This window comes from Gasterosteus aculeatus, chromosome X (assembly GCF_964276395.1).
Source record: "Gasterosteus aculeatus chromosome X, fGasAcu3.hap1.1, whole genome shotgun sequence".
Classification (NCBI taxonomy): domain Eukaryota; kingdom Metazoa; phylum Chordata; class Actinopteri; order Perciformes; family Gasterosteidae; genus Gasterosteus; species Gasterosteus aculeatus.
This window is the reverse complement of record NC_135698.1, coordinates 9193855-9217666: the sequence shown is the minus strand read 5'-3', so window position 1 is coordinate 9217666 and position 23812 is coordinate 9193855. Positions and strand designations below refer to the sequence as shown.

At 44.3% G+C, this 23812-nt stretch overlaps 1 protein-coding gene across 6 annotated transcripts; it reads left to right on the top strand.

Annotated features, from left to right (window-relative positions):
- Positions 1-1713: 1713 nt before the first annotated feature.
- On the top strand, positions 1714-22830 carry LOC120808792 (protein FAM107B). Of its 6 annotated transcripts, XM_078082549.1 has the most exons (5): positions 7369-7507; positions 12061-12134; positions 18351-18522; positions 20926-21082; positions 21239-22830. In XM_078082549.1, the coding sequence occupies exons 2-5, from the start codon at positions 12122-12124 to the stop codon at positions 21356-21358; spliced, it is 462 nt and encodes a 153-aa protein (XP_077938675.1). In that variant the 5' UTR covers positions 7369-7507; positions 12061-12121; the 3' UTR covers positions 21359-22830. The 6 variants fall into 6 exon arrangements, with proteins under 6 accessions (XP_040017893.1, XP_040017896.1, XP_040017897.1 ...); XM_040161959.2 differs by lacking the exons at positions 7369-7507; positions 12061-12134 and adding an exon at positions 1714-1873; XM_040161962.2 differs by lacking the exon at positions 12061-12134 and having other exon boundaries at positions 7296-7507.
- Positions 22831-23812: the final 982 nt, after the last annotated feature.

Genomic DNA, 23812 nt, shown 5'->3' with positions numbered 1-23812 from the left:
GATGTAGATCCACATTGAACCTCCTCATATGCCTGTTGGGCACTTCAGGATTTAATAAATTACCTCTCATTCGAAAACAAAACATTCTAATCAATGAGATGTAAAGCTCTGAAAGACAACACCTGTTTGCGGTGAGAGAAGACATTGACTATATATTGGATGTCAGTGAAATGAGTCCTGATCTCCTGTTCAACACGATATGTGAATCCTGATCCCTCTAGTCTAAACACACACACACACCAGTGGCTTTGTCTGTGTGTGTGCTTGTACATATGGGTCAGCTAATAGATTTGAAGCCCAAAATGTGACTCCCCACTCCAAGAACAGGATGACACGGTTATGGAAGCTGTGGCTGCCTGGTTTTGATCAATAATGCTGATCAGCAGTGGAAACTGCAGAAGAATGAAACGAGGGAGGGGCAAGTTTTAGGAGGAATCCCAGAATTAACCCTTTCGATAACCTAATCCAAAGGGAGACGTTTCATCACCAGATGTTCAGACATCTGGTGGCTTGATTGTTTTATACCAGAGGATTGTAACCGTTTCGATCTGAGTTGAGTATTACAAACACATGGTGTATTTATTGTGTCGGTTGGATGAGAGGATTCCTTGAGCCACTAAAAAAAATTGAGCCAACTGCAATCATTGCTCAACAATCTATGTAAAGGCACCATTTAACTAGTTTGCACCAGCCCCCCCCCCCCCCCCCCCCCCCCCCCGTAAAACTGTACTGGACACCTCCCAAATCGGAAAGAGGTTTTCCAATGCTTACTTCAGCTAAATACATATCAAACATGCTCAACGCCCAGGGGTTGTTTCTTCATCGAAGTGCAATCCTGGCGACAGGATCTAAAAAATGTATCCAATGGAGAACAGGCATGATCTGAGCGTATACGTTTACCGTTCGTAGGGCTCCATCTTCTCATCAGCTGACTCCCTTAGAAACCACAACCAAGGTTCTTATCAATGCCCTCTATGTTGAAGGGCTCAGACCGCTGAGTGTGAAAATACAGTCATTTCACAACAGGCATATTGTGAAACGGCTGTACAATGGGTCCAGAAAGAGAAACGAGTAGGAGTGCGTGAGCACGACAGTCCGGCGTGTCATTCAACATTCTGCAATTGCTGCGACTTAATCATTAGTGTATTTGTTAAGATATCCGGCGCTGCAACAGATGTAGCTTTGATCTCCTGGGCCCTGAGGCTTTATCTATCTGCATGTCCGTATCAGAGTGTGACACGGTTGTTGACCCATATCTCAAAGCCGGACGACTTTATGGGACACTTCCAAACCCGGAACAATGGTTAACGGAATGTTCAATCGTAAACAAAACATGCAAAGCCTTCAGTTTTACTTTCTTTGTTTCACACATGCCCACACACGTACAGAAGTGAAAGATTACTGTTATTATGCAAATGTGTGGGTGGTTTGAACAGGACAACAGGTAGGAAAGAAGACGAACATTGCCTTATGCAACAAGCCTTGTCTAATGTATAACAGGGGGTTTTACTGTGTGTTGCATGCAGGAATTTAGGAGAAGGTAAAAGACTGATTGGCCCAACATTCTTTACGCTATGCAACGCAATAATGTGTGACATCCCCTGTGTCTATATTAGCCACTGTGCTAAGATCTTTGACCTTACATTTTTTTATGGCCCCATAATTACAACTTGCTTTGTTCATGTTTGAGCAGGCATGCATGTGTGACTTGTTATGCCCATTAGATGGATGCGTGTTTGTCATGCATGTCATGATGGGACTGACGGTATCTCTTTGTGTTCCCTTCCCAAACACTCCCCTCAGGAGTCAGCATTCCAGGAAACAGCGTCTGACGGGTCGGACGGAAGGAAGACGGAGGACGGAGGGTTATCAGGTACGGAAAACAACACCGGCTTCCTCCTCTTTTCCCCTCTGCGCCCCCTTTCTCCACCTCCCGCTCCTCTGGTTGAGCACAGATTTGACAATGGAAAAAGTTTTTGTCTGGAACCGTCCTCTGCTGATGGAAAAACAAGTGAGATTTTTATGGGGAGAGGAAAATGTTTTGGAAAAGAGTCGCTGTGCGTGTGAGGAAACGGTTGGGTTCACACAGTCGTGCCTCCAATGTGTCGATGTGTCCTTGCGAAAGAATAGTTGTTCCATAACTTCTCTGTTCATGAGCGATCAGAGTCTTCTCTTCAGAGAAAAGGACGGGCGTTCTGTGTGTGTGTGTGTGTGTGTGTGTGTGTGTGTGTGTGTGTGTGTGTGTGTGTGTGTGTGTGTGTGCGCAGTGTGTGTTCACTCACCTTGCCGGTATGTCTGGGAGGAACTGAGTGCTGGCGGTTACCTTGGCGATGAGTCTTGGGGCAAAGCGCTGGGAGGGGTGGAGGGCTACAAACGGGTAAAAGGATTGAGCTGAGTGCCGCGATTAATAATGTGATTGGGTGTGTACTTTGTGTGTCTGCGAGAATGGCTCAAATGTGAGCAGTGTGTGTTACAGTAGACAGGAGAGGCTGAGGAGCCCCGTCTGCAGTCAAGCTCACTGCCTTTTGTCTGCCAATCCTGTCTGAAAATGTTATAAGGAACAGATTTTAAAGGGCAGGGATGGTAGATATAACCATCTACCAAATAATGAAGTCCATCGTAAGAGAACATGTATCTATAACTTTAAGGTACAGGGACGTGGAATTTAAGGTGAAAGAGTGAACTCCTCTGCTGTACGGCGGATCAACAGGCAGATTTAGTTAACCAAGCGCTGATATTAATGCTTTACTAACCCAGTATGGCGGTTTAGGTGCTTTTAAAGGATTAACTATGCATCAAGCACACTCACGCACACTAAAAGGAAACGTGAGAACATCTGCTCCAGGAGGTCCTCTAAGAGTTGTAATATCCACACAAAGGGCACAACTGAGGTCTTTTTATTCCAGTGACAGATATTTTAACAATGCATGCCGCTTTTGGGAAAGATTATGATGCACCAGGGGGGTGATGTAAGTACAGAACCTCCTCTGTCTCTCTCTCTCTGACACACACACACGCACACAATTGTCACACTGACCTTGTTTTCCTGTGGTCGTGGTGTGCGTGCGTGTTTTCGGAGGGCCTTCCTGCTCTCTGTGTTGTAAGTCCTGCTTATTCAGCTTATTCACACAAACACGCAGACGGGCACAGACACGGAGAGGAATACATGGCTGTGTGTCTCCTACAGGAGCTCACCCAGGCCTGCTCAACTCCTACATTCAAACTTTATTATTTGTGTCTCATTTGTTTCCACATAGTTTATGATTAACAGCTGAATTCGATTAAAAAAAATCTAAAAGCGAACAAATAAATAAAGTAAGCATGTCCATGCTAGGAGGAAGGTTTTGAGTTTGTTTGCACAGTGTACGCACGTTCTTGGGAATAAAAAGCATTTATGTCTTTATTTAGAAATGGTACTGGGAGTCATAAATTATTCAATTTGTGTATTCATGAATACAGTGTTCCTAATTGTTTGAACATATGTGTGGTTTTTTAAATTCTACAGTCTCCAGCAAAAAAAACGTATAAAGTGGACATGACATGGCAAGTATTGGGCACTTTTGTCCAACTCTGTGGCCATTTCAGCCTCACTGTACTGTAACGGAGCCATCTGCTCCGGTTCCTGCTGGCAGTCATCAGAGTGAGGGGAGAGGCTCTGTACAGTAAAGCTTAATAAATCTGGGTGGCTTGACCAGTAATAACAGCCTCTGCAACAACACATGAGGACTGCAATAAAATGATTGTAACTCGATCTTTTTGTATCTTGCATGACATTCAAACACTCACAGGTACAGTATGGATAAAGTATAAAGGCAGGAAATGGCAGTCTGTCTTTTTATCAGTTACTCTGAAGTGAATCATAAGTCTTTTGAATAGATGGGAATTCTTTGTGAAATTGGCCTCACAAACAGATAAGAGGAAAATAAAACTGTTACTGTAAAGTAAGGCTACAACCTGCCAAATTATATTTTTGATTACACAGGCCCTGAAAAAGTGATCATGTTAAATGAATTTATTCAGATTTATTAGTCACCATAATAATTATGGCTCTATAGGGTGGGATTTATGGCTTTCTCTCTGCTAGCACAGATAGTCATAATCAGAGAAATGTCTGGGTTGGTATTAAAAGAGACATCAGGAAGTGAGAACTGCAAAGAAAAACTAAATGAATAAAATAGCATCAGCTGATTAGAAAAACAGAAAGAGAAGGTTATGAAGCTAAGGAACAAGAGACTATTCGCCTTGAGAGGCTGACGCAGTACTGACTCCACGAACCTCATCCAGCCAGGCGTCGGGGTGTTTTGTGTTTTGTGTGTGTGTGTGTGTGTGTGTGTGTGTGTGTGTGTGTGTGTGTGTCTGCATCTGGGCAGAAAGGGACACTGGGGTGTGAGTCATCCAGTAGTGATTGAATTAGCTGAACTTTGGCTGAACACTCCAAAGTGAAAAGAGGAACACGTAGGAAAAAGGGAATGCATCACGTTCCCCCAGCTGGTAAACCCATCTCGGAGAGAGACAGGCTGACAGTAGGATTATTTAAAAAATCCTTCTGCTTTATAACAGAAACAAGAGCAAACATCCTCTTTGTTATGTGCACACATCTCACAACATTTCTTACAGTTACCTAATGGCAATTTTGTCCAAAACAAAGGTTATAGTTGCAGAATCTTATTTGAGTTTTATCTCGGGGTTTCTCGCGGTGAGGTTGTGATCAGTCACGACGGAGAAAACACAGTGGAAAGAAAGCATTAAATGTGTTTGGGACGATTGAGAAAAAGAAAGAAAATGGTGACTTAATGTTAAAAAAAGAAGGGCCGACGATTTCAACAAATGTCTCAAATTCAACCATGAACCATTTTGTGGGTGAACTGCTAGTGTAAACCCACACTCATTCACAACTAGGTCACATAGGAGGGGGTGGCGTTTATGTAGACTGCAACTACATTACTGTATTTACAGTATCTACCTGGTTATTGCGCTGCTGTGATGCGAAGTGGGGCTTTACATTCTTCACAGGTGCAATGAATAGATAACTTCTTCAATTGACCTTTTCCTTGAGCAAGAATCTCTCTCAAAACTCAACATAAGGAAATTCACAATTAACGGGAAAGCCTCTCTGTCACCATGGCTTTCAGATAACTTCCATTTCCTGTTTAAAGTGGAAGCCCTTCGAGGCCTGACAAAGAAAAAATAAGAGGGGCCTCACATGCAAGCCTAGATGCACACCTGCACACACATGAACCGTAGGAAACCCTGGAGCGATAAAAGAAACATCTGTCTCAGATATTGCACTTCAGATAGCAGCAGTGTGAGATAGCGATGGGGGGAAGGGAAGTTTTCCACTTTACAGGACGTGACACTGATCAAGGAAACTCCCCCCCTCTCCCTCCAATCAAGGCAACATGCCCTTCAGGGGTCAAACCTGTCCTCCTGCACACTAAATGTTTGCCTACATTCAGACATGCGTCCACACAGGTCAGCCAAGGGACATATTAACGTTTTTGAGCCGTCATCCCATCGGCAGCATGCCGGTCAGAAAAAGAGGGTGTACGAGGGTAAAAAGCGCAGCAGTTTTTGTGTCTTTTCTGGAGCAGGAAACCAACCGCTATCTATGTATCTGTCCCTCGCAATCTCTTCATTGCAATAGCGGTGTGCGGAAAGAAGTACGAAACTTAAATGGAAACCACTGAGGTCGCTGCACAAACAGGCCTGTTGCCATAGCAGTTAGGAAGTGCTTTCTCCCTGTCATGGTGAAGGTTGTCTGTTTAAAATACGTCTTTAAGTCTTTTTTTAAGGTTAGTCAAAAATAAATCTGTCAGGACGCGGTTACATCAGTATATTACCGTATGTTCTTTTTTCCGTTCAAATGTGGTTTCACAGTTTGTAAAACACTTGGCAGATGTTAGATGTCTCAATTGCTGTATTTACATACTACTTTTTGAATTTATGCAAATCGACAGAGCAGGGTAAGTATGACTTTACTCTGACTTTTGGGTTTCTCGTACTTGTATGTGCACTGCATGCACATCTGTTTCCTGCTCGGTGGGAGCTCTGAAGGGAGTGTCCCGCCCGAGGAGGCGACCCTCATATGACTCATCCTACTGTGTTGCGCAACACTCTTAGTCATTACACTCCTAAGTTATGAGAAATCCATACAGATGTTACCCCCACCTCCCACGTGTTTGTGAATTAAAGCTAACCCCGCGGTCCTTTTCTTTTGTGTGTCCTTTCCAGTAAGCCTGCATGGTAATATTCCAGTAAGCCTGCTCTGGTAATATGTTGGCAACTTAGGTCCTTAACTTCATACAACGTGGATTGAACCCAAAGAGATGTAGAGGAGAAAGACGTGTGCTGCCTGAAATAGGCAAAGCATCTGAGGAGACACTGTGAAACTAAACGAGTTTTGGTGAGCCGATTTAACAGAAGGGTGGTGGATTAGGAGATGCACTGACCATAATCAGATTATTTTTCATCCCAAAGAATGCCCGGGATGTTCAGTCTGGGAAAAGAGCAGATAATAGAGGTGAAGTGTTGTGATCAAAGGGATGAATTAATGATCTTCTCTTAAGGGTGGGCTGCAAACTGATCTTGTATTGTTAGAGAAATCGTTTTTGAAGAACACTAGTCACAAGTAATTACAAAGGCCAGATAGCAGACACAGAGCAGCGCTAGTTTTGGGACCACCATCATGAATAAAAGTAAAAAACAATGCTGCTTTTACCTCTGATTTTGTCAGCTCAAAAAAATTAACAGATTTTCTTTACCGGCTAGTCTCGCAGGATCTATTGGTGGGGGATTTTCAGTGTGTCAATCATGACATCAATCAGCTCATCAATCATGATGAGCGCAATGAAAGTGAACCCAATTGCCTTAAAACCCAAATCATTCATGGTGCTGCTTACTGGAAGGTAACGGGGTAAAGTATGTTAAAGGGCCACAGTCATAGCTGTGTAGTTAAACCTATAGGTTAAAACTCCAGCAAACCATATTCAAGTGTTCAAATAAATTAAAATATCACAGGAACTAAAACAACATTTTGGAATATATGAGTTGGGATGTTGGGATCAGGCGAAATAAAAAAATCACTCACTTTTATTACAGGCGTTTTTCAGCCATGCACAAACACCCTCGACATGTTTATTTGTGTGTGTGTGTGGGGGGGGAGGCGGATGCCCCTCTATCCACACCCCGCCCTTCACTCGAGGAGTCCCCGCTCGTGTTTTCAGCAAGTGAGGGCAGAAGAAGGAGGAGGAGAAGGAGGAGGAGCCTTCACGTGACGTCACTCCATCCCTCCCACCCATGTGAAATTTACATTTTCTATGGGTCCTGACTGAGTGAGCGTGTGCGTGCGCGCACTACAGTTACTGAGCAGTCCACCAAACCAGAGTCTGGCGGACACACCTCGAGCCGAGAAGTGACCCCGAGACCCGCCGATGAAGCCGGAACCACTTTGCCATTTTAAATATTAAACAACTCGAGTTGGAGAAGTCGGGTCGAGGTCGACTTTGAGGTAAGGTGTGTACGTGTGTGTCTGGAGCGCGCGCGCGCGCGCGTGTGTATGTGTGTGTGTTTTTTCCTCCACCACTAACAAAAGCAGCACGTTTCAACTGGTTTCTTCTCGCGTCGGCAAAAGCAGCAGCTTTTAGTTGTTTTAAACTGAAAAAGTGACGACGAAAAGAAAAGACAGAGGAGAGAGAATGAGAGAGAGAGAGGATGAGATTGCAACAAAAAAAAAGATACAAACTCTTGTTTCATTGTGTCCTTTTGTTGGGGCGCGTGCATGAAGCCGACGGGACGGTGAGGAAACAACACGTTGAGGCTGTTGTTCAGCGTGGACACACTTGGAAGGACACTATTCATGTCACTCAGTACTCCCGTACGCTCGGACAAGAAACCAATCAGTGTGTACGGTTACTGGGGTTCGGAGGGAACCATACCGGTGTTTATGGTGCATGTTGTGTTCACGCGTGTTAATACAGTTGGCAGCATCTGCAAAAAAAATGGTGTAAAAAAAAAAAATGAAACCACGCTCTTGTTTTTATACAATATTCATCCACCCCAACGTCAGAGTGCTTTACGAGCTGTGCAACTGTGCTATTGTCTTACGTGCTGCCACAGTTAATAGAAAAGTTTAATTTCCAAGACAACGTATTGTGGGCACCATATTGTATGGATGACTTGTATCTGAGGCTGTGTGTGTGTGTGTGTGTGTGTGTGTGTGTGTTGAAGCACATGGCCTCAGTCAGAGCTGACACACTGGCCGCTGCTGTCACCAGCCTCAAACCCCACCTGGCATGTCAAGCTGTGTGTGTGTCTGTGTATGTGTGTGTGTGTGTTTGCGTGTGTCACATTTCTGAAGTGGCAATAAGTCTCCCCGGCTAATGGTGTTTATTTTTCACAGTGCCATAAACTTGGCGAAAAGAGAAATGCTGTCAAACTTTAACAGGTTGTCGACTTCCACCCGGGGTGTGTGTGTGTGTGTGTGCTTTCCGGGTGGAGGCGGATGGGGGCCCCCCCTCCTCTCCTCTCCGCTTTAACGTTTTGAAATAGTTCAACTGTTTGTCACGTGGGCTGCAGTGAGGGGAGAAGGTGGCATGAATGAGTGTGTTCTAGGCATCGAGGGTGTGCAGGGGGGGGAAGGTGTCTCGCACACGTGTGAGTCGTTTAGAACAGAGCTTCGGTTAAACCATTTACATCTGTTCTCTGATATTTGAACCCCCCCACCGTCCCTCCAAATCTCGTGTTTCTCTCTCCCGCTGTCTTCTTCTCCCCCCTGAAAAGGCTGATGCTGTCACCGCGCGTGTGGGTGTGTTTGTGCTTTTGTGGGCGTTGCAACTGGAAGGCTCTCTGAATTATTATCGCACTCAAAGGCCTTTTAAAAAAAAAAATGTGAACGAAATGTCTGAGTTTCCATCCAATAATAGCACGAGTCCATTTGTGGTTCTGGTGCAATTTCTCAGATCTATCATTAGAAGAGTCTGAGTCCACGTCAAGGCCTGGACCTGACCTCAAGAAAAGCAAGGTATTTAGGTCAGGAATGTGTGTGTGTGTGTGTGTGTGTGCGCCCAGGAGGGTTAAATGGCTGCCACATGCATGTTGACAGTGTTATCTCCCACAGTCCTGCTGCTCCTTCTGTGGCCACAGAATCTTCATTACTCAGCAGAACGCACTGATCCTTTAGGTCCACGAGGCGGTGTGTGTGTGTGTGTGTGCGTGCGCTTGTGCTTGCGTGTCACTTAGACAGTTTGTTCTCTCTCGGTGGAAGACTACCTTGTTGCAAAGAGTCTTTTCCCCTGTAAGGCGCCATGTAAGCGTAGCGTTTCACAGGGTCTCTGCACCAAGACGGAGGTGCTTGTGGTTTTAGTAAACACAGCTTCCCCCCTGTCCACTACGGGGGAAAAAAAGTTAGTTTATGTTGACTCAAATTTTCTCTCGATATACCTTTTTTTTTTCCTCACGGCTCTGGCATGTTTCTGAGGCCTTTCACACAGTTGTGTCGATGAACTCGTTTTAGTTCATGGTTCTCAAAGGGTTTGCGCGTGTTGCAGAGCAATTCACCGCCAGAACAATAGGTGGAGGAACGTTTTTGTTTTTTGTTGAAGTCGACCAAGAGAATGACCTCTTTGTGTGTATGTGTGTGTGGAAGTCGTTGGTTTGTTTATTTACCCGGTCTTGTTGTCCACATACACCTTGAAGGACCCAAAGTCCTCCACAACTTTGTTCAACCCCTCGACCGCCAATCCGACTTTTGCGGAGATCCGTATAGTCCGCCAACGACTGCTTGTATAAGTGGTCATATTTCCGGATTTCTTCCGACAACATCTCTTCAATCAGATTATTTCATTCTCTCTTCAAAAATCTTCTTTGAAAAAATGGCGGTATTATGCTATGAAACCGGAATAGTGAGACTAAAGGATGTAGTCAGCAGACCAAACATGGCCTTGCAGGCTGCGTGAGGCTTGCGTAGCTTTTGACGCTAGAGAAACTGGTAAAAAAGCACACGTGTGCGTGTATCTGCGTTTCTCTGAAAAACGCATAACCATGAACTAGGCTTTACTCCAACAAAACAAATATGGCAGTGTTCAGTTTTGTCTGAACAAAAACGACAACAAGCAAGTAAATTTGCGTCACAAAAAGGTTTGAGTGTAGAGTTTATAACTAAAACCAGAAAAAGCTAAAGAATATGTCGAGTTGACCCAGGGTTTCCCTCAGTGGAGCTGGGTCACCTCCCTGAGACAAAGACCGCCATTACGAGCATGGGAATTACTAATCCATGGTCACATGAATTCACTTCAGAACAAACCACAGATCCATCAATGATATTGGTGCTTGTTTTAACAATCTTTTAGATTTGGTTGTTTTTGTAAAGAGACTTGATCATTGGAAGACATGTTATGATGCAATGTAAATCCAAGTGATGCAACCTCAGACAAAGGATCTGTTTTTAAATTGTGCTTTTGTTGCCATGGTTTTATATCATGATATCACGATTCAGGGAATTGACTTTCTTGAAATGCGTGTGTGCGTGTGTGCTAGGTGTTGTGTGCGTTGACACTTCATAACAAAGTCAGACATCCACAGGCTTGACTTTCGTCTGAGCAGGCTTGGACGTGATGTTACAATAACATATGCATACCAAAGGCTAGAACACACACACACACACATACACACACTAAGAGAGATCCAGCTTCTCAAAGCAACTCATTGATTTTCCTGCTGTTATGCTGGAGCTTCCATCACAATAAAGCACCACTACTGTGCTGACCACTTTGCATAGTCTTCGAGAATGGATGACACACACAAATACAACCACACCGGCTTTACAGGCCCTCCTCCTTGCGTCTCGTGATGTTGAAGCATATAGAGGTTGGAAGTCTGAGCCGCATGAATTAGATTAAGCTCTTTGTAAGTCGGTATCGCGATACACGATCCTGCTGTATTACAACACAAATGGTAATGTACGTCAGAAGAACGGCGCCAAGTCCCCGTCACAGCCTGATAATCCGCATGTGTGCAGGTTTTTAGAAACATCCATAAGATGATGAAATCACATGATTGCCTACTATCCCAACTAAAAATATGCATATAGACACTGATCATTTTGAGTCTTGTGAAGCATAGAACATAGAGCCAGATAGAACAAAGACTTGTGTGTGTGTGTGTGTGTGTGTGTGATGATCATCAGCCTGCTGCCCCGTGTGTCTGTCTGTGGATTGTCTGGTTGCTCAAGGTAACACTTGTTATTGGGGTTTTCTGTACTAGCGTGTAAACAAAGGAGAACCTCCTAAATCCTCCCCGGTGTGCCCTCCTTACCCCCCCTCCTCCCACACTCCCCTGGCCAATGAGAACTGAGCTCCCAGCTGGGCTGCCAGTAGACGAGGATGATGAGGAGGAGGAGGGGCGTGACGGTGCTCCAGAAGGGTTAAAGCAGCAGTAAAGCACAAAGCTTTGAATGTGTAACTGTAGCAGACAGCAGAGCCGTAACAAAGACTCCTCCTCCTTCATGAGCGAACGCCACTTCACGCTGCTGAGCAAGACCGAACCGCTGTGGCCCTTTTTAACTGTATGGCTTTTACCCCACCACGGAGGCAATAATCGGAACTTCATTTTAAAGGGCTTGGCGTGTGTGAGCATTGGGCACATGTTTACATCTCAGTGAGGACGAGCCACTTGCAACACGCGTGTGCTCCGTCTCGTTGGGCGTGTCTTCGTGGCGAAACTGCGTCAGCCCACCTGTTCTCAAAGGGCCCATACGTATAAATACAGCGCCATGTGTCTGTGTCAGCTGTGAGAGAGTATAGAACAGCCTTTTGTATTTGACTGACAGGTGCGACACCAATCTGTGGCCCCTCAGACTGTCAGCACATGTGTTCAGAATTTGGTTGGCGTAAGCGCTTTGATTTTTAACCCATTTTTAAGGAGAAATGCAAATCATTCTCACTCAGTGTTCGTGGAGGAATATATATGTGTGTGTGTGTGCGCGTGTGTGTGCACTTTGCAGGTTCATCACATTCCCGCTGCGTGACTCAAAAGTGGTGTCTGTGTCTTTTTTTTTCAATGCAGCCCATTCACTGTGTAATCTGCCTCAGCCTGTGGCTCACAACGCGTGGCGACAGGACGGCGCATGAGCCACCGCGGTAAATACCTTCAGTCAGTGGGGTGTATGAGTTGTCAACACTTGCATGTTTTAAGTCAAAAGGGGTTCAATGTTCAATTTGGGATTATCTTCTATCCGGTTTGAAAAGCAAAATGTTTAATCTTCATCCAAAGACGTTGGGTCACGTCAACCAACACGTGTGCAGCTGCTGTTGCGATCGATTCTCAAAGGCCAGATATGGAAGCAGTGAAACTGTCTTTAATCTAACAAAATAAAAACGGCGGTGTTCAGTGTTGCCGTAGCAAAAAACGCTGTTAAAAAAAGCCCCCAAAAAGGTGTACAATTGGAAGGTTTAGAACTTAGACACATCTGAAGAACTATGGACACCATTGTTCATACAGTTGTTTTTAAACCGTGTTAAAAAGCAGAACGTGTTTCTGCGCGGCATACGAGAAGTTGTCTTGCAACGGTTCCTCTATTTCATTATTCCAAATGAAAACATCTGTTTAAAAAAAAAAAAAAATTAAAAGGTTGTTTTAACCAACATGTATAATTCACAATAAACCTATTTGATTCGGATTGACTGGATTTGTTTCTGAAGAGAACTGCTGCTTCCTAAATATCAAAGCTGTTTATGCTGTGAGTGTGTGTGTATACACGCTAACACCAATATGTCTAACTAACTAATCCATCAAGATCTGCTGGTTATTGATATTTACTCAAACTGTGAAGGGAGAAAACGTTTTCACCCCAATCATTGGGCAGCCAGAGAGATAAAGAAAAGAGCCGCGTCAATTCAGATGTTTTTTTTTTTAAATAAATATTACTCCTGGCATCAAGGCGCAGTAATGAGTTTGGGTGTTTACTTTTCATTATGACATCCTACAGAGCAACAATGCTCCCACAATGACATCTGGTTTTTAAACACACACACACACACACACACCGCTTACACCTCCCTCACACGTGTTTTCCTTTTTTTTGGGCTGTTTGTTTACGGACTTCATGCGTGCTGCATGAACCCTGATTGTAGATTCCCACAGTCCCGCGCCTCCCCTGTGACATCATCACATTGTGGGTGCTTTCAGAGGTCGGTGAGACATGAGGCCCCAGAACTCCCCAGCTCCTCTTCTCCTCTCGCTCGGAAGGCAGGAAATACGAAACAGATTTCAACCCCCCCCCCCCCCCAAACTCCGGAGTGTACATTGAGGAACCATTTCCCTCTTCGCTGTATCCTCCAATGAAGTCGTCTTTACCCGAATACTGAGAATGTTAAATGTATTTGACTAAATGCCACATCTTCATCGTCTAGTCACACTATTGTGTTCTGTGTGTAAGTTTACATTTGAACTACAGTGACCGCTTTGTGTCCAGGCTGATTGGCTGCTTCTTTCTGTAGTGCTGCTGCAGGTTAGTTATTGCTTACACACACATTTTTTTTTTTATACTGGCTTCAGTTGTGTCTGAATGACAAAGAAAAACGGTGGTTCTGCCCTTTGATTAAGTTCTCTTCCGTGCGTCTGTACGTCACCGCGCTGTCCACCGTGATTCATGACGTCGTCACCAGTGGAGGCTCATAAATGACCACGTACACGGGGACGGCCGTCCGGGAAATGAGCTCATTGTCACTGCTGAGCCCCCCGCCTCCTCTGTCACTTTCTCTCGCGCACACACACACGCCTCGCCCTCCCCCAATTGCCCCGCAGCTGTCAGTTAAAAGCTTGTGTGTGTTTTAATTAGGGCGTCCACTAGTTATGGCTGAATGGCCGCTTCATTTAGAGGCGCGCTAGGAGACGCATGCTCAGATCTGTCCAGCTTGTAACGCGCAGTGAGGGGGGTGGGTGGGTGTGTGAGGGAGAAAGAACTGGGTGTGGGGGATGCTTAAGGGGTATTGATGACGCAATATCCCCTGAGGGGTGGACCTCCCATCTGTGAGTGGAATAGACCGGATCTTGCCACAGAGAGCAGCTAGAGGAGCGATGTGGGACAAGAGCGCGTATGGGGTTTGAGGTTTTAAGAAAATGTTAAGACATTTCTTTAGAAATGGACTGTGACTCAAAGCTAGCGGAGCTCATTGTTTTGTTATGTATGTCAGAATATGGGGTATTTATGCCTCTTTGGGGAGTTTCCGCTAGCGTGTCCGTGCTCCAAAACCGCAACTAGTGAAAGTCTAGTTTAGTTTGCAACATGTGCTCACTGAGCTTCCAGGCAGAAATGTCTTCCTCTTTTAAATAATGAAGTCCTTTTCTTAATGCTAGTGTCCATGAACAGCATACATATATCGATTTGGATAGTGAAATGCTGACGCGTCGTTCTTCATAAGACTGTGCACCACAGTGGAGAACAAACCCCGATGACGGAGTGGATGTCGTCGGCCGCGTGTTCACGACCAATGACGGCGAACGTCCCGCCCCGTGCAGAGCTCTGGATGGTCTGTGCCCGTATCCTGCAGGAGGACGGGGGATGGCGGGGGGGGAGGAAGAGTCAGATGGTGAAGCAGGCCACCAGCTGCTCTCCTCGCCTTATTTTCTCTCAAAGGGGTCTGCGGCAAAAAAAGATGGCTGCTGTTGAGTCACAAGACCTGGGTTCTCTAAACCCCCCCCCCCCCCCCCCCCCACACACACACACCCGTCCTGTGCTCTTCACAGTTGGGTCAGATGAAGGAGAGGTCTTTTCAAGCGTGCATGTCGAGCTCGTTAGTCTGTAGATGTTCTTCTGTGTTTTGCAGCTTGTCTTGTAAACCAAGTGGCACAGAGGGAGTCGTATGCTCCGAAACCCCCCCCCGCCCCCCGCCCCCCACCGAGAGGAAACAAAACCACCAATGTACGGCCCTGAAGACAACACAGAGCTGAGGGGGTCTGCGTAGTCGGGTGGTGGTAATTCACTTCACTGGACTTGCCGCTACAAGCAACACCTTTCACATGACACATAGAGATTTGGTCCATTATTTGCACTATTACTTCTTATTTGGGCTGATGCCCATTAGAAGGCTTAAGACTCTCTGTGTTAGCTGGCAGCAGCTTCTTCCTGTCCCTGAATGCTGTGTCAGGGCGGATGGCCGGTCTCCATGGCGACTTGGAGAAGATGACAGTTGAGGGGGAAATTGAGAAATCGGTCGGTGGCATGAATGTGTGTTTGTGCGTGGTCACTCTTATTTCTCAACTATAAGTCATTTGATCAGCTGTGATTCAATTCAATTCATTTTATTTTGTATAGCCCATAATCACAAATTTGCCTCAGAGGGCTTTACAGTCTGTACACATACAACCTCCTCTGTCCCACCCATCGACACAGGAAAAACTCCCCAAGTTGATGCAACCTGCCACTGTGGGTTCCACACCCTCTCACTCTCTCACACACACACACACACACACACCACTGCAAACATGTTTGCCAACCACGTATGTCCTACTTCCTTTTTTAAATTTGTAAATTTTGGCAGCTTTTTTTTTTTGTGTGTTACTGTGAGTGGTATATTATTCAAAATGTTTTGGTGGATTTTGATATTTCCTTAAACTGCAAGATTATAAACATCATTTCACAGCATATGAGCTCAGTCATGAGGATAAGGGGGAGTGCGTAAAGTCTTCAACGCCATCTCCGTCTCTCTTTGTTTCTTGTACTACTAGATGCATCTTTGATTGACAAGTTAGGTGTCCATCGACGCATCTGACCCACTTTCTTTTCGTTCTTCCCCAATGTTTTCACCAACTTTCGTCTCATTTCATCCTGGAATGCTTGGACGTTTAGATGTTACATGTGTGGGTGTGTCTGCTGCTGGTATGTTTCCACAACCAATAAACAAACCGTTTTAATGGGATTCCTTGAAGTTTTGCCCCGAAAGCTGTGTAACCATATCCACACGTGCTGGGAGGTTTGCTTCCACAGAATACAATGTGCAACATTCCAGATATTGATGCATAAAATCTGGTATTTGTTGAAGTGGCTGGTCGCCACATCACTGTTGTACCTCTCTGAAGCCCAAGACACGTGTAAAAGGACAGATTGTGATGCATTGAATGCCGTCCTCTATCCGACCCACATTGGAGCATTTTAACTTGTGTATTCGTCTTAAGGTGTTGGACCGTTTTTATCTGTAGTAGTGTAAGATGTTCTTTTATATACTCTCTTCAACCTATAGAGCCCCCCCCCCGTGAAGAAGCCAAATTGAAGGGGCTGCGGGGCTCCAATTTGAGGTTGCAGGCTCCCTCTGAGCTCCCTTTGAACTCCCTGTGTCACTTCCTCTCTCCCTCGGGGCGCAGAGGAAGCAGGAGCAGATGTGTTACGCTGACGGACACTTTGACAACACTGCCAGTCTGTAAATTCCTCCACCGGCTTAAACATGCACCACCTTTGCTGCGCACCGTGCCTGTGCTCACACGCAGCCCTCCTCCACAGCCTGAACCCGACCTGGTCCACCACTGCCCCCTCACGCACAACCGCTGTCACCGCGCAACGACATGCCCTGCTCACAGCATCGTAGCCTGTGATGTAGCATGTGGAGGGAACGCACAAGAACACCTAACTGAACTGGTAGTGGCGTCTTTTTAAGATCAGATTCATGAATATTTTATTTTGCGAACCTGGCCCTTAACTCGTGTCACTTTAAGCTCATTATTCCATGTATGTACTGCGCACCTTTTAAGATACGTGTCGCCCACGTGGGTTAGTAAACAGATTTTGTTTTTTTGAAAGGTGAATAATCTGCGATTTAAAAGGGATTACCCACCACTGTGACCGTAGATGACGACCAACTGGAAAAGACATTATTTGCATACGTCAACATATTCAGCTCCATCCAGCGCACCAGCATGTGGTGTTTTTGCCCCTTTGTTCAGTGGTGTGCCGCCACACACCACGTTTATCTTCTTTGTTATGTAACTGACATGGTTTAGTTTCTGGAATGCATGAGTGTCGCCCTCCTGTGGTGTCTTTAAATCATTGCAGAGACCCTCTGCACGTATGTTTTGCTTCTGAGGACACACTCCAACCCCCCACCTTTTTTTGTATTTAGCACGTGCGGTAAAATGCGACTCTGATGCCTGAGACCCACTCACAGGCATGTGAGGACGTGTTTATAAATATGAGTCATTCCTCAGACGGGGGGGGGGGGGATGAATTTTGTGTGTGACGTCCTTTCCTAATATGAGACTATATTACACGGTAAACATGTCACATAGTTCCAGTGGCGAGCAAGAATTTTCATAAGTCGCTTATAAACTCTTGGTCTCAAGATGTACATTCAGAGTGCGTAGGAGGGAGTAGGTGAGGGACGGAGGAGGGGGAGAGAGAGGGACAGTGTGTGCGTAGCTATAAAACAGACTCTGGTCTCCAAGCAGCTCAGTAGCAGACAGCTGTGCAGGAAAGGACAGCGCGTTTCGATCGCTTTTTCTGGAAAATACATTCAAGATCAAACTATCAGAGATGACGACCGTGTTCAGATACGCCGTCTTTCCTCACCTGCAGGGTGAGTTCAGCCAAGAATGCATTTTGTGCGTTTCTTGTCTTAAATGTTTTGACTAATCTTTTGTCCAATATTCTCTTTTCAGTTGGTTGGATCACTTTTTTTTCTTCTTTTTTTTAAAAATAGAGAATGTGTGCAGACATGCATGTTGTTATTATTTTAAAACTATAAAGGTTTCCTAGCAGTAAGGTATTATATGTACCTGTGATTAACATGAGAATGGGTCAAACTTGCTCAGTTATTTCTCAGCTTAATGAGGACCTGAGAAAGTATCTCGACACATGAGCTGGTCGAATGTCTAATAATTAAAGGAAATACCAAACAAATAAAATGACATGTAATAGGTTTCTAATGTATTAAGGCAGTTTGCCCACATTTTAGGGGGCCAATTATGAATCGCATCGATTTTTGAGGTCATGGAAATCAGTGGATTGAAACTTCTGACATGTATCGAAATATTGACATAACAATATGCCTACAAGATATTGACAGTAATGTTCTCACTCATTTCACTCATTGTGAAAGGGAATAAAATGTTCCTCTTCACTCTGTGGGAACAATTATGTAATTCCAGCGCTGTCCTTCTAGCACTATAGAGACAATTAAAACGCCTCTGAGCTGGTACCAGAGGATCAGTCGGATGCTCACATCACAGGTTGAAAGAAGAGATAATAGATTAAAAATGCAAATTACAGACTTTAAGAGTTCTCTCCTCGCTGCTTTCAAGCCTTTCGCGTTATAGTGACGAATTGGTCAACTGAAATTGAGCTTCTCTTGTCTTTGTCCGTGCAGATCCGCGTGAGCCTGGTCTGTCGCTGTCACCAGGGAGGAGCGTCATGGCGGAGCCCGACTACCTGGACGGAGACTGCGATGAGCTCATCAAACCTAAAAAGCTGATCAACCCTGTCAAGATCTCCCGTAATCACCAGGACCTGCACCGAGAGCTGCTCATGAACCAGAAGAGGTCAGGAGAAAAGAGAACAATACAACGTTAATACCTTTTCTGACACTCATTGGGATTCCTCGTTTACTTTTATGAGAGGATGGAAGATTCATATTTCACAACTAGTAACCAGAAGCTTACAAGATATGGTTGGAAATGATGGTTTATTCATATATTAAGTGGCACAAAATAATTTTCATGTCCAACAGTTTTTACATAATCTACATGATGTTTGCGGGTCGGACGGAGGGAAACGGTACGGTGTCCAGATCCAAGCTGGTTTATGTACTAATGGCAGATGAGTTAATACAGCAGCCCTCCTGCTTTCTTGTAATTGGTCTGATTGTTTCCATGCAGACTCTGCTGATACTTGTTGACCACACTGGTCCCTTCGACCTCCGGCAGCAGTATCACGTAATGTTCAGGAAATACAAATTTCACAGTGATGTATTATACAAAACGATATGTGCATTAGTGTTTTGATAGATTGGCCATGTAAAGGTCACACACACGTATACTCCACAGATGGAGGAACCTAATCTGGCTGCTGATACTAATACTGCGTCATACAATACAGGACATTATGCGGTTTGTGTGAGCGTCCATGCATCAGCTTGAGAAAACCCTTTTGACACCAAATGTTTGTATTTTCTCTCACCAAACAGCGGCGGGCCGCTTTGTGCCTGAGCTATAAATAGCTACGTCAACACGCATGGTGTTGGCAGCTGTTACATCACAGCAGCACTGATGCTCGGTCCTAAAGGGATCAGAGAGCGAGGCGCTTTCGCAGTGATCGAGGGAGGGCATTAATGACTAATGCGAAGAGGCAGAATAAGGAGGTCAAACAGGAAAAGTCTTCTTTTATGAGAAAAATTTCAAAATGCTGCAGAATAATGTCTGTAGTCGTCTAGACGGAGAATGTCCGCCAGTATCAGTAGAAGTCTGAGATAAACATAGTGGGCTTTTGGCGGGAGGTACTAGGTTTTTTTTTATTAGCATTCGATCGTGTACTGAAAGGATGGAAAGCCAGTCTGCATGCATGGTGGATTAGTCACGCTGGGGGGGGGGTGTGGATGGAAAAAAGGGTTATGTAATCAAGATTACAAAACATTCCTAGCTGAGGGCCTTTCACTGCCTTTGCTTCATTAGCTGTGATGACTCTCTCTTTACACACACACACACACACACACACACACACCGAGGAACATCAGGACTTCAGCCACCAATAAACTGGGGAGGCATATGAGATATTGTGTGAGATTTTGATCACACATTCTTGCCAGTCTGCTAGAGGTGTGTCTTCGTGGGACGGAAGTCATAGATGGGAGGGTCAGTGATTTATGGAAATGACGCCGAGCGTGAAAGGAGAGCAGAGTAAGCGTATTTTATAGCCTGTCGTAGTATCTTGGTCGACCTTTAGCCTGCTCCTTTCCTTTTCTGCTCTCAAAAACAGCCCGACTCCGTCCGGTCTTTTTGGAGGTGCCTGGTTGTAAACGCCCCCTCCTGCTTGGTGATGTAATCTTCAGGATTTAATACTCCATTTAATTAAGACATTGTTGTTATTCAAATGGGGCAGGCCGGCGATGTTATGTTTTCTTTAAAGAAAAGAGTCCAGCTTTCACGGAGAAGGGGAAATGTTTAACTACTCAGAGAAAAAATGATCTGGATAATAGTAGTTTCAATTAAATTCATCATCAAGTAATCAAGGGCTGCAGCATGTTTTTGACAGACAGAAAGTGTCTTTCCTTTTACTGCTCTTCAATGATTTTCTTTTTCTTTCTTGTGTGTGGCACATTTTTGTGCCTACATAATCCTTTTTGGGCTTTGCCGTTTATTGGCTTTGGCTTTTCCAGCGGAGTCCAGCTCATCTCAGCTCAATACGTCTCCTGTAGCCCTTCTCCCAAGCCTCATCCTCAGCCCCCGCCCTTCTCTCCGTTATCCTTTTTTTGGCATTACGTAACATTTAATATGTTTTGCTCTTCTCAAGGCTTGCTCACACTTTATTAAGATGTCCCTTTTTGAATGTTGCTGCACAAACCCAGGCAGTTGTGCAACAGTCTATTTTTGTCACTGACTTGATCACCCAGAGACGACGTCCAAATGAGAAGTTTTTTATTAGATATTTTAGATATGGGATTGTTTTGTTACTCGAAAAAAAAAAAAAGTCTCTTTTCCTAAATCTGTCCAATGCTGCGTACCAATACGTAGTCAGACATGTGGAACAAGCTGAGATTGGGCTTCCAAATCAAGACTGACTGTTTAATTCGGAAAAACAAATAAGGATCCGCGCGTCAAACTAGAATGAGGTCGTGGTTGTCACGTTCTATGCATGAATGTGAACGCTAATCTCCCTCTGAGTGCGGCGCGATGCCATCGCCAGAGGTTTACTTCAGTAACACGGTCTCTCCCGTTGATTCTGCACAGGGGTCTGGCTCCTCAGAACAAACCCGAGCTGCAGAAGGTTATGGAGAAGAGAAAGAGGGAGCAAGTTCTCAAGGCTCAGAAGGAGGAGCAGGAGGCTCACAAGAAGAGGAGTGACCTGGAGATTGAGCTCATGAAAAGACAACAGAAACTAGAGCAGGTAAATCATTTGAAAGTCTCTATATCTATAGATATATATGAGATACGTCACTTGTATGAAAGTTACTGCTCGGACCTTTTGCAAGCTGAAACAAGATGCAGATTATCGCTTCTACAATGTCTCAATCTGAATTTGCCAATGTCTGTGTTCTTGCAGCTGGAGCTGGAGCAACATAAAGATGAGGAGGAACAGGAGAACACCCCTGAGTTTGTGAAGATGAAGAGCAACCTGCGCAGAACCAAGCAGGAAGCTGACGGGGAGGAACGGACCACCTAAAAACCAGTCGGGGTGTCTGGGTCTGGCTGATTGTGCGCGTGTTTGTTAACACAAAGACTTGTGCGTGTTTGTGTGTGTGTGTGTGTGTGTGTGTGTGTGTTGTCTGTGGTGCACGGCGGTGCCCTGGAGGCGGGTCTCTGACGCACTTCCTGGTTTTCCCCCGACCTAGTTGTTCCTCCCCCGCAGTGAGGAGAGACTTTACAGACTAAAGACCCCCTCCGCCCGCCCGCCTGCCGTGGAGCGCCAGTACTCACCTCTGCTCCCCGCAACAGTCCAGCAGCACACAGCACCCCCTGCAGGAGGGATGCTGACAGACATGTTTCGTGCTGAACGCCTTCCAACGAGGGCGAAACAAGCTTCCAATGAGCTCTGATGGAGAAAAAAAACAAAAGAACCGACCACACACACACACACACACACACACACACACACACACACACACACACACACACACACACACACAGAGGAGTTCTCAACCCGTCTGTTTTCACTCCTCTCACCACAGAAAGCTGCCGTTTCTCTTCACTGTTGTCAATGTTGTTATCTGTGTTGTTGTTATTTCTGTTCTCATCTTCAGAATGAAAAGAGGAAAAGTGGACACTGGATAGACTCTTGAAGCTGTGTAATGTAAAAGCCAAACAAATGTGCTTTTGTTATTTATGTTTGTAGCTTTTAGCCCCGGTAGGGGAGGACACTTTTAGTCGTTCTGCATTTTAGTTTGTTTACAGCATAGTTTATTCAGCCAGAACAGGACAAAGGGAGTCGATGGTTTTGTGAAACACCCACATTTGCTATATATATATATATATATATATATATATATATATATATATATATATATATATATATATATATTTATATATATATTTATATATATATATATATATTTATATATATATTTATATATATATATATATTTTTCTTTTCATTTTTTCTTTTTTTTATTTGTAACATGCCATTCCTCACCAAATGCAATGTTGAGCAATAGTAGAACTCCCGGGCAATGAGAGTGACCCTTTGTCTCAATATTCTGTTGTTTTTGTATGGATAAAAGTGTTACTTAATATGTAATTTAAGTTCTTGTTCGGGCGGTCTATAAGAGTAATGAGCCCTGTCTGACCAGTCTTCGTGTGCTTTCATGAGCAAAGGACTTGTTGGGAAGCATACACACGGAGGCCACCTGTCACAAAAAGGTATAATCAATCAGCAGTTTGTGGGATCTGTGTGGGTCCCGAAACCGCTCCAAGTCCTGGACCCTAATCACTGCAGTATTTTGTCTTTATAAACAATGGAGCCATAGATGTGCAGGCAGATCATTTAACTAAATGAATCTGACCAAAAGTGGCTGTTAACTGAAAAACAATGTGTGGGTCTCCAAAGGATTATAGTTTTTATTCTGATGGGAAGAAGCAGATTTATGACCCGGTGTTCTTCCCAAGAATCTTCTTTTGAATAAACATAATTTTAACAGATTCATTTATTTTTCTTTATTTTGTCTGAGGGTTTGTTATCAGCCCTAAAAGAAGCCTTTATTTTCGAATTGATAAGCGATCCAAAGATACCAGCCAAGCGGAATGCCAATCAGACGGCTTATTGCTTTGATATTTTTTACTGTAGATGGTGTTGGCTTTGCTCACAGATTGCAACAGTCAAATGTCGAGATTAATAGTATTTGGAACGGAGTTGGTCGTATTGCAATGTAGGGCACACATTGTGTTCTGTGGCAACTTCAGTGCACATAACAAGTGGTGGAGTGACAAAACCTAAAGTCAATGGTCAGATAATATAATTTTTGTTAAATGAGAGGAATTTAGTGAGCTTAATACGCAATGTCGATACATAAAAGGAGTCTGCTTGATCTTACATCTTATATGAAATTACATTACTCCAATATGTGAGAAATAAACTAAGACGTAACTTTAGGTTGTTAAGTTAAGTCTTATGTTAAATAAACATATTTATCCTGTTCGATTGCTTGCTAAAGCTGGAATGTTGCAAAAAAAAAGGGAGAATACTCCTTTATTGAACTAAAACATTGAATTTATAGTACTGTTTAATCCAAATAGTAGCCGTAGCATTCTTTGATGGGATAAATATGTATAATATCTTATGGATGGAGAGGCTTCTGATTCTGAACTGGAGGAAGGGTTTTTCATTTAAAGCCTTTCAATAAGAACGATTCAAGTAAACGTGATATCTGAAATATCCAATCCTTGTAAGTGAGAAAATGGGACCCTTAAGGCGAGTGACATAAGTCCTATACTATTCTTCAGATTTAAGATGTTTCTTAAAATGTAGTGCTGGAAAGATCATGATTTGCAGATGATGGGGCGTTGTTGGAAAAATGGAGAAATTTGGTAATGAATAAATAAAGAGTAAAGAAATAAATTAAGGTGAAATGCAAGGCGGGGACTTTAAGTTTAGACAATTAGTGAAAGTAATTTGATACTGTTT